Here is a 16,453-nt window from a genome sequence, read left to right on the forward strand (position 1 = left end):
AATTTTGAAAATGTATATATACACACACACACACACATTCTATTGTATTCTTTATTAATAAATTGCTAGTTAATGTTTACTTTGTAAAAATAAATTTTTTTTAAAAAGATATCTCTTCTATATGAATACTTTTTGCATTCATTGTATTTGCGTTTTTCTTAGCGTAATTTCCTCTAAGTTCAAAGTCTTTGATGATAATATAATCACGATATTTACGTTCATTATAAAAGCAGCATTTATCTCTTCATACAAATACTGAACTTTGCTATCACATAATTTTTTTATTTTATACATATATTCTTTGAGAATGTGATTAATTCAAATTTTGATTAATTTAAAGGAATTAGTCTGAATTATGTTTTGAAACAATTCAAGAAGTACGATCTTAAATTAATTAATGGCTGAATATTATGAAAATATATAATATAGTATATAAAATAACTTACATGTTTATAAGAATATTTAATTTTATGAGACGTCCTACTGACGTAAAGACGCATTTTAAATGAAGACACAACCATTTAGTTAAACTAAACGTATTTATGACTTTCTGCTAATAATTAAATATAATTATCGCCAGTGATGATATCTTTAGTATTACTACAGAATATTTTAATGTACTCAATTCTTTTCAAGTTGTAGTATAATCGCGCGTATTACTGTAAACAATACAGAAAATATACAAATAACTTTATTAATCTCTTTCATAATAGAATTATGAGAAAACGGAAACAATTTATTTTTCGCGCAAATTGCGCAACTAATTTTAAAGATTACGATTTCTTAATTTCACGAATATAAGTATATATTTGTAATATAAATTTTGTTTTAACTCTATATTTTTGCAGAGAGTTTGCTTTCGAGCTAATAAATAATGTCATTTATATTTTTCGCATTCGATAAAATGGGGATGTTAAGTGGCATTTCCGATCAGATATAATATTGAATAAAATGCTATTGCGACACCTGTGGACAATATCTGATGATATTATGTGTCACCTGAATTGCGTGCAACCAAGCCGTGATCGAAGCTTGACAATCTCGACAATCTCTTTCTGTATTCGACGTGCGTCATTAATGACGAAGTGGCACATACTCTACTGTCCATTTTTTAACATATTTTTCCTTTAACGAGGCATTGGACAAATCGAGATAAGTAGCCTACTAACATTGTACTTATACTATCATATTCCTATATCTTTAAGGAAACTCAAATGATGTATTACGATATACGGATAGTAAGTATTGGTGTAAAAAGAGAGAGAGAAAGAGAGAGAATGACGTAGTTTTCACATTGATGTAAATATCAGTGATCTGTAACCGTTTCCCTTATTATTTCTTAGGTGAGATAAAGATTTGCGTATTTATTTTTTATATTTTGTCATATGATATTTTATTGTCTCTTTTGTCCAGCTCTTTTTGCGGCAAGCTGCGCGGAAAGCTCATCCGGCAAACGAGATGTATGCAGCTTTATAATGCATTTAAAAAATAATCAGGTACATTTTGTACATGTATGTTTGTACCTTAACATAAAGAATTTGCGAATTCCAGACTTTTTACACGTTACATAAGAGCATCTAGTAACAACTTAATGCTAAAATCGTATTTAATTTGAATGTTACGTGCATTGACAATTCATTATTCACTATTCACTAGTAAAAAATTGAGATTAATTCCTTCAACTTAAAAAAAAAAATACTTATACGTACTTCAAATTTTACGTGAAGTTCGCACACATCTTCAGCCAAATAATCTATTCGAATTTCTTATTGCAGCGTATGTCAACTAATTACGAAATGAATAAACTTTCTTGATTTGCTTAGTTTGTTGATAAAACTGTTTATTCAGAGCCATTCACTGAAGAGTATCTTGATAAACGTCGAAATTAATATTGCAGAATACACCATCCACAGCAAATACAATTGAAATCAAGCAAAAACGTAAAAGATTATCAATTTATTATGGACATCCGCGCCTGAGGCTTTTGCGTTAAGAATCAAGAGAGAATAGAGTCTCGGCGCTAAGCACGCGAAGTGACAAGACCGTATATCTTTATGCCAGCCATTAAGTTTTTCAGTAATACGATTATCAGATTTTAATAAAATTATACATGAAAAGTTTTACTGTATTTAAAATTCATCTGTTTACAAATCTAAAAATAATTTTATTAAATTATTGAAAATTATTAATATAATTATGGACATTCATACTCGTTGCTAGAATATCAAAACTTTTTGTAGAATTGCTCATCATGCTTGAGAGTTCTACATAATTACTTTGATGATCCAACAAAATTATTTTCAGGTCTGTAGCTAGCTAAATTTTTAGATACTTAATGATAATAAAATCATCCTTCCCGTGTAGTTAAATAAATTATTGCCGTTACAGTTTTTAAGAATCTCGACAAAGCACTATTTGACAAAGTACGATCATAACTGCCATTCTTCAAAAAACTCGTTTATCATGATTAACATTCTTAAAAAAACTTATTTATTATAACTAACATTTTTCAAAAAACTCGAAGAGACTTTTACAGAACACATTGATATCTGAAGGACTTGCTTGGTCATTATTGACCCAGAGTCAACGGATATTTATATATTTTTTTTTTTCAAAGAATTTTTCGAGCGTTGTGCGTCACAGAAAAGGGGAATTTTGCATCAATTAAGGGAATGCATGAGTTTCTCTACTGGAACTTCTAGGAAAACAACGTTAAGTCGCAGAATCGCTGTATGGGTGGGAAATGCCGGTTCTCCAAGTCTTGGAGTAGTAATGACAGAAGGAAAGTGGGGAGAATCCATGATATGTTTGGAGTAGGGATTTCTTGAGGCACAGAGGAAACCTCTCGATCTTAATTCAGAACCAAAGTATTCGAGCATTGCTGCTCCAAGTGGAAGGTGTTCGTTTGTTGTTCATTGTGTTTTGGGGTTTTCTTCTGTGGTGAGTACTATTCCCTCCCCCCCCCCTCAAATTTGATCATGATATAAACTTGTTTCGCTTGAATTTTCTGAATGTTCAATAATAAAGTTTGTTCGAGAGAGAGAGAGAGAGAGAGAGAGAGAGAGAAATCATAATCTAAATTATATTAGATTACGCTCAATAATATCGAATCTATTTTTCTGTCTTAACATATGATCGCATTTATTACATTAATGCAATAATTATATAATTTCAACATGTAAAATTCTCAAAATCATCTTATTGTATATAATTTTCTTTCATGACTTTTTGATTCAAAATTCGTGTAATTTTTATGTAGTTAGGGCTATAAATAGTTGGAGGCTAATACCGGTTTAATGAAATATATTCGTATTGGTTTGCGAAATATATATCAGAAAGGTCAGTGGCAAATAATTTTAAATATACTTTCCGTAAGAAGATTTTGCAATAGAAATATTATATAACTTACTACAGCATTATCGTGTAATTATCAACGTATCAATTATCAAATTAGTTTCATGTGGTAAAAAAATATTAAAATATAATAAATGTTCGAAATAAGTGACAAAACATTTCTAGCTTCGCAATACATCTATTAGAGTATGTTTATGTACATAACAAATTAAATAAAGAAAATAGTGTTGAGGAATATTTATGTAAGTGATGACGAATGTCCATGTGCATCTTTATTGCGGAAGCACCTTGCAAATAATGTTCATTTTCTGAATGCATCAAGTGTTCTGGATAAATCCAGATAAATGTGATCAAATTATTGCGCGTATTTCATGATTATACGTTTTTTTGGGAAAATTATAAATGTCCTGTTGTTCGAAAGATCTAGTGTTTTCTTTCAGATTTAACATTGGAGTGAAAGTTTAATAATTTTATTGTTATTGTTATAATTAGAAGAATATCTTAGATGTACTATATAGTAAAATGTACAGAAATAAGGAGATAATAAAATCGGAATAGTAAAATATATAACAGGTATATTCACTAATTACTTTAAAATTAATTAATATCCTTTGATCTGATGTGTCTATACACATATAAAATTATGAATTCAATTTTATAAAAAATATTATTTTTATTATACATCAATATTTTTATGAAATAGAATTCCTAATACGTTATATATACATCATATCAGAGAGAGAGAGAGAGAGAGAGAGAGAGAGAGAGAGAGAGAGAGAGAGAGACAATGTTAATTAATTTTAAGTAACTTATGCATGCGTAAATGCCTTTAATATCATCATTTGTTATAATTATCTATTATAATTATCTGTTAGAATCTGTTAGATAATTAAAAATTCCAACTAAATTCAAACAGGCAGCTTTATTTAATATCTGTATTAAAAATTGCATTTTCTTTGATTAGATAACAAATTTGTTTATGACTCGTTACGCTTAGAATTATAGAACGCGTAATATGATTTAATCTCGTTTCCGACAACTCGGGAGAATCCCGAGAAATAGAAAAATTATATGTATATAGAACACATAGGATATTATATTGTATTATACTGATATTTCTACTTCTTTATTATTCTATAATTATTATAACTTCGAAATCTAATTTTTTTTCATAAAAAAAAAAGATTTTTATTTATGGAGACAAGTTCGATAATAAGATAAAAGATAAAGTAGCGAGCTCGTCCCATACAATGCAACTTTAAATATTCTTTAAAATTAAATTCACCAGTGATGTCAAAATTATTTCCACACATAAATTTATTATATATCTTCTATTCTGTTGACGCAGCACATAAACACGTTATCTACTATATACATTAAAGTGCATTTTATTCAATAATGCTTCTCGATGATAATCGAGAATTACCGAAGACAAAATTACTTTACGTTAATGATCGCACGAAAGACAAATGTGATTAAAGATTTCTCGAGCTACTTAGTTTGCATTCATTTTTTTTCCTTTTTTTACCTTGAAGTGAGGCATCAGTGTATCATCGCTATTTATAGCTTCAAAAAGAAGGTGTTTCTTCTTTGTGATTGCCATTATGAGGTTTTGCAGAGCATCATAAAATCGGTTTAGATATGATCGTTCCGCAATACAGATGCCGCAATACACCGCCTCTAAGATGTTACACCATTTTTCGTGTTTGTTTCAGACAAGAATCCTTGCCGCCATGCGGCAACTGGTTTCTGCATTGACCTTGGTCGGCGTGACCTTAGTGACGGCGTTGCCGCAAGAAAAAGGTAGTCTCGCCGATCTCATCGCCCAAGCATTCCCTTCAAGTACTACAACGACCCCTCAGAAGGTACCCGCAATAGGCGGTGACGTCGATAGCCTTATTAAAGACATTTTCAGCAACGTCACCACCACTACTGCTTCCTCAAATGTTATCCTCGGTACCGCGAATCAAACACCTTCGAAACCTGACGACTGCGAATGTGTGCCTTATTATCAGTGCAAAGAAGGCAAGATCTTGGATAATGGAATCGGCATCATCGATATCAGGTCCGATTTTGGTGATAAGGATGAGAAGCCTTCGGGGTGAGTTTATTGACCAAAGATCGGAGTCTCGACTGGTTTTCTACCGGATGGCGATGGATCACAGCATGCTGTGAAATTTTCGTAGATAAACGCGGTTAACTCCTTTTAGAATCGTAAAATCGAAGAAAAACTTTAACGATTGGTTTCGGTGTAACCATGTGCGACAATATTTAGTAGCTTTCTAGAATATACTCGCATAAATTTTCTCGTTTTCAATTAAATTACTAATTGGTACTGGTATCCAATAATGCATGACTCTTTTTTTCATTATCAAGATATGCATAGTGACAATTAATATGATCTCTCATTTAAATGCATACTTTTAGATTTAAAAAAGTATATATACTCTACATACACACACATTCCTTTTGATTTATTTATAATTATCTTTGTTTTATAAAATAATACTGTAATTTCTTCTTAACAGTAAATCAGATTTATTTTTTCGATTATTTAGTAAATAAAGTATTTTTTAAGATATTTTTTTATTTGTTATGTAAAGATGTTTTTTTTTACAGAAAATGATTCTTACAAAATATCATGAAACATTCTGTTACAAAAATTTTTGCTATGAATTTTCACTATGATAGATATGAGACTTCAATATTATTTATCTTTATTTAAGTCCCCGTAATGTACAATAAATAGTGTCGTTAAATACGATTATGGCATGGTAGTTACAAAGTATAGTTTGAATCGTACACATCGGAGAGTGACTGTGTTAGGAAAGCGGAAGCATAGCTGTACCGATGTTGCTAAATCAGGAATAATTGGCGATTCCTTTTGTTATTGCTCGACACAATACAGCACTCTCATAAATGACGTAATTAAATAATTATATAAAATAATTAAATTAAATGTAATTACATTTTATATGACAATTGACATTTATTGAAGGTATTGTGTTACAATATTCCAAAAAGTGACGTTTCAATTGATACAATAGTGAAACAGAATATTTGTTGCAATAAAATTGCAGATCAAGTTGGGAAATCGAAATGAAATACTAGGAACATGTATCACGATCAGAATTAATTACCGCGGAATCGGAAGTTGATATGATTTATAATTAGCTTCCGCTATAAATGCTCTCCGTGCATGGTAGAATCTATGTATATATAGACGTTACTATGTGTATATATAATAGATATTTTTGTCTTGTTAAAATTAGATTTAATAATTATTCTCTTTGATGCTTTTCAATTTAGATTTATTGTTTTTAGCACGCCACTTTACTATTCTCGCCGCATGAGACTATCTTTGGACAATGAAATTCCTCTGGATAATATATATCGTTTTCATTCTAAACACAATTTTACTTAATGTGTATATGTAGTGTATATGTAGACAATAAAGTTCGGTGAATGTTATGAAAAAGTAAATACTATTTAATTAATATACAAATACTTAATATTTATTGTTTTTTAAAATAATCCCCTTTAGAGATCATAAACGTCTGACGATGTTTGTACAGCTTGCAGAAACTCTGTGAAAAGTCATCTTTGGATATCGCATTAAGTTTTGTTGTTATACGGTTCTGAATGTCTGAAATGTTTGTAAGTTGTGTCTTTATCGTGACCTTCTTTAATTGAGAATTTTAGAACAAAAAGAAGTCTACAGGAGCAAGATCGGAGGAGTAGGGAAAATGAAAGTCTCTACGTTTACACAGCTCGATTTACGCTGAAGTTACATCGATGTTACGAAACTGATCACAATCATTCCATTCTTTAGAGGAATAGTTATGATTGGCTAATTTCTTAACATCGATGTTATAATTTCGTCGTAAATCGAGCCGTAACCACAGATTCAAAACGGTAACGCTGAATTCAAGAATTGCCGTACACATTTGAATTAGAACCGTATGACAATAAGACTTAAGGCGATATCTAAAGGTAATTTTACACAGAGTTTTTGTAAACTATAGGTAAACGTTGTCAGAAGTGTATTGTCTCTAGAGAGGAATACTTTAGAGAACAACAAATGTCATTTGTATAATTAAATGGTGCATATTTTTTTATAATATTCATTGAACTTCATTGTCACACCACATTACATATAATTAATATTGATTTAATTAATTAAATATAAAATTAAATCGGAGAAGAAATATGTAATTGTTGAAAATTACAATTATTTTTTTAAATAATCATTTAATGATTTAATATTTAAATTGTTTTCAAGATGATATCGTTAAATTTATGTTCTAGTTAATTTTAACTGCAGAAGAACTTTAAATTAACAGAAGAATTTTTAATTGACGATTTCTCAATGTTTAGCAAATTAAAAAAAAAGTAATTTAATAAATTGTCAGTAAAACATTGCACTTAAAATGCCGTCAAAATTTAAAGTTTAAAAGAGTAAGTTGCAAAAAAAATCTGTATAGATACTATTAATCTCTCTTAGATATTCTTCTCTTAGATAATCTTTCTTTTCTATTAGTATTTTATTTGTGTGAATAAATGATTGCATCTATTTGTATTATAAAGTTAATTAAAATAATTGAGCCTCACGTTTTTACAATCATATTTTGGAATATTTAGAGCTCTTGGGGTATGCGATAATTACTTGGATGTTTGCTGCAAACCGCCGGATCTGCAGCCACCATCCACGCCTGAACCAATTGGTAGAAAAGGATGTGGACAACGACATGCTGAAGGAGTCGGCTTCAGGATCACCGGTCAAACAGATAATGAGGCCCAATTTGGTGAATTTCCATGGATGGTGGCTATTTTGAAAGAAGAGGCTATTGGCAGTAATGGCCAGAAATTGAATGTTTATCAATGTGGCGGAGCTCTTATTCACAGACAGGCCGTTCTCACTGCAGCTCATTGCGTCAATGGGTCAGTAGTCAGTTTGCAATGAATATGTTTGCGATAACAAATAACATTTTTACAAACAATTATTCGATAACCGTAGTTAAAACTGATTTCAAGTTTGTATATGTGTATATATATCGGGGTATAAATAAACAGCTCTGGTTCACGTTAAGTACATTCGGATAAATATAATATTTTGTTCGTTATTTTTTTTATTCATTAAAAAAATTTTATTTTATTTATTAAAAAAAGTAATATAAAATACTGAAAAATCTTTTTTAAAAATAATATCTTTACAATTAGCGTCAAAAACATATGTAAAACATGAAAAAATCCAAATTTTTATTTGCATAAAATTTTATGTTGTCTGCAATACGGGTTGCTAAGAGCATGAGTATGTACTTTTATTTGTCTTTGACTCATTTTCACAATTCTCGATAAATTCTTAACAGAGGTTCAACTTATTTCTCACCTCTTTCCAATTCTAGAATTGAAAAGAGATAATGAATAAGTTGAACTCGATTAAGAATTAATCGTGAGTTGTGAAACTGGGCCTTACTAACGAAACAAACAATTGGATAATGGCATCGTCGTACACACACAATCTCAACACTACAAAGTTTTTTTAGAAGATGATACTGAATCCCGCTATGTATTCATTTTCTTAAAATTCATAATAAAAAAATCAACTACGTCTGGAAAGGACATTGCTAGTGGAAGATTAACAGTGCATTCCGATCAAATAGGAAGCAGCCACAGGAGCTGAAAGTTCGTGCGGGAGAATGGGATACGCAGACGAAGAACGAAATCTATCCACATCAAGACCGCGAAGTCGAAAAAGTCGTGGTTCACGAAGGCTTCCATTCCGGTGCACTCTACAACGATTACGCCATCCTGATCCTGAAAACTCCAGTTGAGTACGCGGAGAATGTTGATGTCGTATGTCTCGCTGAAATAAACGCAAACTTCGATGGATCCAGATGTTTCGCTAGCGGATGGGGAAAAGACATATTCGGTACGTCTTTTGCATGTTACAATATGTAAAGAAATAAATATTGATCGATTGAATCTCTCAGCAATATCTTTAACTTAATATATTAATTTTTTTAAATAATTGCCTCTGTTTAACAATCGGTTAATAATGATATAGATCGACCTGAATATTTAAATAATAGTAATGATATAATAATATTTGATTCAATAATGCTGATTTTAGTGTCACAGTACATGCCATAAGTAATTTCTACAATGATTTGCGTGAACATGTAATCTTTGAATAGACGATTATTTATTGAAGATAACTCAAAATTGTGAATCGAAACGTTTACAATAAATTTAATCTAGATTCATGAAAGTTTATATACGAAAAGCTATATAGTGTTCTTATAGGCATCTCATCTCTTTGATTTATTTCTTTAAAACCTTTTCACTATTTTGAAATAATTATATAATAATGTAATAATATAACAATATAATATAATGTATTATAGATTTTAATTAGTGAAATTTAATTACAGGCAAAGAGGGACGTTACCAAGTGATCTTAAAGAGGGTGGAGCTTCCTATAGTACAACATAATACGTGTCAAGACATTATGCGTACCACCAGATTGGGAAAATACTTTCTACTAGATAAAAGTTTTATCTGCGCGGGTGGAGAAGTAGGAAAAGATACCTGCAAGGTAAATTTGAAATATGTTTCACAAAAATTCTTTAAGCTCAAAAAATTCCATAAAGTCATATTTTCATGTGACGGTATACAACACTTTAACGATTCAGAGATACAAAATTATAGAGATCTTCAAATTTCCTTCGAATCAAGAAATCAAAGTTGAAGAACCTATTCTTATAAAATCCGCTTGATGAACTCAGCGTTGAATGTTTTCTAACTTCTTTCCTCCTATAATTATACTTTATAACAATTATATTTAAAAAGATAGTGCAAGAATGAACAAAAGTAAGATCAAAAACATTTAATTTATTATGATATCAAGTTTATTATCAGAAATGTTGGTATTAAAACAATATCAAATATGAGGAATATATAGAATATATCTTTATAATATTGATATAATTTTTTATTAATATACATTAGGTGTACACATTAATTTGCCTTATTTACATTTCGTGATTTATAATTGCACTTTTAAAACTAAATAGTTTCCTGCTCCTTTGTGATTTGTAAGTGTGTATCACTAAGTTCTCAAAACAAAGCTCTAGATATATGTATGATCTTTTGTTTACAATTTTCTGTGAAGAAATCTTTTTTTTTTCTATTTTGCATGTGATTAGATAAAAGTGATTTTTTTTTAAATCTTTTCGTTGCAGGGCGACGGTGGAAGTCCCCTCGTGTGCCCGCTAAGTAATGATCCGGCTAGATACGTTCAAGCTGGCATCGTAGCCTGGGGTCTTGGCTGTGGCGAGAATGGAACTCCCGGCGTTTATGCTAATATAGCCTATGGTCGTCAATGGATCGACGAACAAATGGCCTTCCACAATTTGGACAACAGTGTTTATCAGTATCCCAACTGATTGCTCTGTGTCAATATTTTTTTAATTTTAGCAGATCACAAATAATTCCATTAATATTTAAGTATCGAGTTCTTTTTACATCAAATAATTCTACATTGACGACAAATGTGAATAGTTGATAAGTTTATGTTTACAATTGATATAGGATTCCGTAAATCTCTTTGCATCTCTTTTATATTTGTCGCTTGAATTATGCATTTAAAAGTGACTGTTGATCTATGTATATGATGGAAAACAAATAAGCATTGTAAAAAATAATATATGACATTTTTTATATGTGATGCACAAGCGAGTAATAAAAGTTTATTAAAAGTAATTTAAGTTTATTAAAAGTATTAAGTTTACTAAAAACAGAAGAAGTAATAATGCTCATTCCCTATTGAAATCATGGTGGAATTCCACCATGCCCTGCACTAAATTCCAAATAAGTTCCAATAAGAGTTGACACATATTTGGCCAAATGCGGTTTTGTGCAGTGGATAACCAGATATAATCAAATTCATAAATAAAATTTACATTTACAAACTAACTCGTCTGTAAAAGTGAATATATTTCAAAGTCACTTGAAATTTCAAATATATCCTAATCATCCACTCTTAATTGGAAATACTGGTATTTTCCAATTAACTATGGTACAAATGGGATTGGCATATTTAACCTTAAATCGTTAATACATGGAAATTTGTATATAAGTGAAAATATAGAATAGACGTAGAGTTCGATTGCTATGAACATCCCTACTGAAAAAAATCACGTCACACAATTACATGATGAAATCATGAAATTAAAACATGTAAATCATGTAACGAATTGTTCCAAATCAGTACATAATTTTAAAATTACGTATTTTAAAAAGTTATATGATAATGTGTTCTTTCTTCTTCTATTTTAATTATTCAATTCTTTAAAATTCTTTAAAATAATAATTATAAAATCACATGATGGATAAAATTATTTTTAATATCATATGATTTTTCAAATTACATCATTTTAAAAAATTACGTACTGATTTGGGATAATCCATTACATAATTTATATGTTTTAATTATATGATTTCATCATATAATTAAAACATATAAATCATGTAACGTTGTGACATGATTTTTTTCAGTAGGGATGGATTTCCTAAATTGCTCTCATACTCTATCTGGATTTCCGAATTATTTTCGGGGTTTATTAGTAATAAATTTTCAAGTAGAGATAATAATTTAACTTCTACTGTGCAATACATTAAACAGATTAAACATATTAAAAATGGAAATTTTTGTTTGAACCATTAGTATGTATTTCCAAATAAAAATCATATACATATGTATAATTTAATCAGATATAATTTAATAAAATTCCGGATAAATTCTTAATTACCTGAAATTACAAACATACACAAAATAGATTTTTATGTGGAAATCCTACCAAGGCCCAAAAATTGGTAATGCAAATATAACCATTGATTTTAATTTATGTCAAATTTAATTTAAGTAAATCTCTATATGTTCACATTTGTACAAATATGATCAAATACATTTTATGTCTAGACATACCTGGAATTTAATGCAAGGTGATTGAAACTATATAAAGTATATAATAATTTCTAATTGATTAACTATATATTGGTTTAGTAAAATCTAAAATGTAACATACTTCTTATTCTTTTTTATGCACATGATTAAAAAATCTTCTCAGAGAACTTTAAACTTTCATATCTAATTTATACATGATAAAATTAATGCATAATAAAAAAACATACTTGAATAAAATTTATTATGTATTTAGAACGATCTATTTATAAAAATATAAATAATTTTTTTAATAGTTTGAAAGAAGTACATTATTCCACACACACACACACACACACACACACGCACGCACGCACGCACGCACGCACGCACGCACGCACGCACGCACGCACGCACAGTATTATTAACAATACTTTTAATACTGAAAATAATTATTTAGTATTGAAAGCCAGTAATGTAGTATTGAATTTCTATTGAGGGAATGCAACCATTTAAACATTTTCACCGCGGTAATTTTGAAGTAATAGTTTGAGAGACCAAAATGATCGTACTTGCCAAATAAAAACATGTAAAAATGATCATCAAAAAGAATATAGAAAAATACATTTTATTGTTTCCTAAAAGAAAAAGAATTAATATACAAATGAATCAACCGAGAACCACGCCACACTTGGAAAACTAAAAAAATTCTAGAATTTAAAAAAAGCAAAAATAAATACATACTATTTATTGGTTTACTTAATATAAACAGTGAAAAAATAATGATCAACTAATCAGAATACAAACATACTTATATGAGATAATTGTCAATATATGCAAAAACTGTATGCGAAATTCACATCTCAGCAACTTATATTTACAATAATAAAATTTTGTATTAGTTATTTAACATTATATTTTCTTTTTTGTGTATGTATTTCAATTTACATAATCCATGATCTTGAAGCTCTAATCTAAACATTTTTTGTATTACTGATGATATAAAAACGATATTAGAAGGCTTCAACGCGTATACAAGGTGTTCTCAAAAAAGCAAATTAAGATGTCGTGTATTTTAGACTTTTACCGTTAATTTAATCTTTTATACTCAATATTCGTTCAGTCTTTTATATACTTAATTTTTATACTTATCAATATCAATTTACATCATAAAGTAGTATTAAAACATTGTCATATAGCAAATTGTCACTATTAACGTTATATAATTGATGATCTATAATCTTGTTTCTTTTGACCTATGTATGTTATCTGTCGAAGAGTGAACTAGTATATATACGACGTAACAACAGTTATTTTCATTAATTGCGCTTATTGCAGTGAAGATATTACCTGCATAAAAATGAAAAGTCTCGTACTTTCCGTCTGTATTTTAATAATTGCTGTAAATATTCTGTCAATAAACTACTTCAACTATTTCAATAAATTATAACAGAGATATTTATAATAATATATATTAAAAACTATATAAAATAATTTAAACAAATATTTTGTAAGTTTCAGCTGTCTAGCTCAATAGAACTAAAAAATTTTAAAAATATAATAGAAACTACTGAGGATGACGTTGAAGCTTGCCGGATTGAAAATAATGTGACTCATGGTAAGTTATATCTAATTATTATTGCATATTACTGCAAAAACATATTATTGGAGATCTTTGTGATCGTCATCTATAAATTCTCTAATCAATATTTTAGTATAATTTTCAAATTTTGTTTTACTAAATTTTAATACTTTCCTTACAATCTTGTAATGTTTATTTAAACTTTTTTTTTTCAAAAAACTGACTTTTACATTAATTGTTCTTATTTTTTAGCTGATGTATACAGTCCCCGAGACATGATAACTGACTTACCTACCAAACCCGAAAATAAAGAAAAAACAAGAAGAATAGGCTGCTGGATTGCGTGTGCCTTAAAAAGACAGAATTTAGTAAGTGTTTTTAAATATGCTATACGTATATATTTTATATGTATATCATGTCCATCAATGCAAGATTAATATATATCATAATAAATAATAAAATTTTAAATTATTCGAAATTTAATTTCTAATGTAACAATTATGAATGCAATTAATAACACATATTGTTGCTTATACACATAGAGGAAAGCCTCCTATTGTGAGATATGCGCCTAATATGAGATAGCGGCGTTCTGCTAAATTAATAAACGCTATCTATTGGTTCCACCATGAATTTATTGCCCTTGGATTGAAAATTATTTAGTAGAAAATTTATTATTAGATCATGCCTGTAGTCATTGTAAAAAAAGATTTTAAAATTTCTCAGATATCTTCAAGTTTCATTCAGATGAATCTTGTTTATTATTTAACAAATAAATATTTGGCAATAAATTCTTCATGTAGTGATGGAATAAGATCGTACTAATAGAAAAATACGGGATATGTTGAATTGTTTAATTACAGAAATTAGATTTGATGATCGTAAAACTAGAAGGCGTGAAAATCGTAATATGAGATAGCCAGGATATTTCTAATATAAAATAATCCATGCTCCTATGTTGTAGTGGAAATCAATACTAAAGAGTAAATGTTATGTACAATAATAAAAAGGACAATCGGAATAAACGTCGAGTGCCTATTTTTGCGATGCTTGATTTCAACTACTTAAAGACGAGTTCTGGGTATAATCTACCGCATGCTCATTTTTCACGCACACTGGCTGTGTTTGTTTACATTTTAGTAACATGAAATAAAGTTTTTTAATTGCAATAACTGATATACTTTGCGTTTTATTATGGATTTCTCGGAGCAATATTAGGAACATAATTTTTTGACTTTGCTTTGATTTTTTACATTTCTTTAATTTAAAAAAAATGGAATTTGAATTAAATTTTATATAATGGTATCTTAATTAAATTTGCTTCAAAATGACCTATTATTTTTTTAAATTGGGCCCATAGACTTCTAGCATTTATTCAAAATGAACTCGATATCTCATAATGAGGGCCTTTCCATTATGTTTATTGCTGCATATATGTTTAATGATAAAATTATACAAAAGTTGATGTTATTGTAAGATGTTAGTAAAAATATTATGCTATAATATACTTAATTTAATAACAATATTTTAATTTACATAGCTCTTAAATTGCGCAAAATAAATTCACATATTTTACTTTGATTTATAATTTCTTCTTAATAATGTTAGATGGAAGATTCAAACATTAAGGAAGCGCAAGTTCATGTAAGAATAAATGTAGAGTATGCTGATCATCCTGAAGAAGTTATTGCTCATAAAATTGCGCGTAAATGCTTGAAAGAAGGTAAGATATATCTTGAATTATATATATTATTAGGTTGTTCAGTTCAACAAAAATGTTCACACGACAGCGTTTTTGTTTTGAACAATTTCCGAAATTCAATATGTAGTTGCAAAATTAATGTTAAGAAAGAGATATTATATACTTTTTTAAATAATTTCTTGTACAAGTGACACATTATTTATAGTTTATAATAAATTTTAAAAAATTTTACAATTTTCACTTTCTAGGATATATAGACTTTACCTCTTTGATATATTGTATAAATTACTTTAAAATTAATAAGAAATGAGGAATTACAAAAAAAAATTGTTATGTACGTTTAATGTATTTACGCTTGTATAATGCTTATAGAAGGTTATAATTGTTATAAAAATACAATATCTATAGGAAAAGTGATTATATATTTGATTTTTTAACTATATTATTTTAAATTTTTATTTGTACAGTGAGAAATATTACAGAAGAATGTGAGAAAAGTTTCTCCCTGGTTGTATGTGCTGTAAAAACTACACGTGAGGAAGAGGAACATCAACTACATGAAATAGAAGAAGCAGAAATGAAATAAATTAATATATAAATACAATCAAATGCAAAAATTAAATATTGTCCATATAGTTACTAATAAAGAGCTGTAATATACATTGTGAGAAATAGAATAGAATTTAAAACAAAAATAAACACATACTATTGATTTACTTAACATAAACAGTGAAAAAATAATGATCAACTAATCAGAATACAAACTTATATGATATAATTGTAAATATATATAAAAACTGTATGCGAAATTCATATCTTAGCAACTTATATTTACAGTAATAAAATTTTATATTAGTTATTTATCATTATA

General features: G+C 28.5%; 2 protein-coding genes across 3 annotated transcripts; both read left to right on the forward strand.

Moving 5' to 3' along the window:
* Window positions 1-2,849: 2,849 nt before the first annotated feature.
* Window positions 2,850-11,114, forward strand: LOC108752321 (serine protease 44-like). 2 transcript variants are annotated; one of them, XM_018493088.1, is made up of 6 exons: window positions 2,850-2,940; window positions 5,070-5,455; window positions 7,996-8,295; window positions 9,018-9,286; window positions 9,789-9,952; window positions 10,599-11,114. In XM_018493088.1, the coding sequence occupies exons 2-6, from the start codon at window positions 5,088-5,090 to the stop codon at window positions 10,800-10,802; spliced, it is 1,305 nt and encodes a 434-aa protein (XP_018348590.1). In that variant the 5' UTR covers window positions 2,850-2,940; window positions 5,070-5,087; the 3' UTR covers window positions 10,803-11,114. The 2 variants fall into 2 exon arrangements, with proteins under 2 accessions (XP_018348590.1, XP_018348591.1); XM_018493089.1 differs by having other exon boundaries at window positions 5,070-5,419; window positions 10,599-11,113.
* Window positions 11,115-13,604: 2,490 nt separating this feature from the next.
* LOC108752258 lies at window positions 13,605-16,276 on the forward strand. Its single transcript, XM_018492961.1, has 5 exons — window positions 13,605-13,700; window positions 13,814-13,916; window positions 14,133-14,248; window positions 15,489-15,603; window positions 16,050-16,276. Exons 1-5 carry the CDS (start codon window positions 13,659-13,661, stop codon window positions 16,166-16,168), a joined length of 495 nt encoding a protein of 164 aa, XP_018348463.1. The 5' UTR covers window positions 13,605-13,658; the 3' UTR covers window positions 16,169-16,276.
* Window positions 16,277-16,453: the final 177 nt, after the last annotated feature.

Source organism: Trachymyrmex septentrionalis, unplaced genomic scaffold, assembly GCF_001594115.1.
Source record: "Trachymyrmex septentrionalis isolate Tsep2-gDNA-1 unplaced genomic scaffold, Tsep1.0 scaffold6, whole genome shotgun sequence".
Lineage (NCBI taxonomy): Eukaryota > Metazoa > Arthropoda > Insecta > Hymenoptera > Formicidae > Trachymyrmex > Trachymyrmex septentrionalis.

What these genes read in the sequence shown, in the direction of transcription:
- LOC108752321 (XM_018493088.1), top strand. Translation starts at nt 5,088, where the DNA reads ATGCGGCAACTGGTTTCTGCATTGACCTTGGTCGGCGTGACCTTAGTG. An exon ending in ATGGGGAAAAGACATATTCG is followed by an intron (nt 9,287 to 9,788) that starts GTACGTCTTTTG and finishes ATTTAATTACAG; the next exon opens with GCAAAGAGGGACGTTACCAA. An exon ending in TAGGAAAAGATACCTGCAAG is followed by an intron (nt 9,953 to 10,598) that starts GTAAATTTGAAA and finishes TTTTCGTTGCAG; the next exon opens with GGCGACGGTGGAAGTCCCCT.
- LOC108752258 (XM_018492961.1), top strand. Translation starts at nt 13,659, where the DNA reads ATGAAAAGTCTCGTACTTTCCGTCTGTATTTTAATAATTGCT. An exon ending in TCTGTATTTTAATAATTGCT is followed by an intron (nt 13,701 to 13,813) that starts GTAAATATTCTG and finishes ATATTTTGTAAG; the next exon opens with TTTCAGCTGTCTAGCTCAAT. An exon ending in CCTTAAAAAGACAGAATTTA is followed by an intron (nt 14,249 to 15,488) that starts GTAAGTGTTTTT and finishes TAATAATGTTAG; the next exon opens with ATGGAAGATTCAAACATTAA.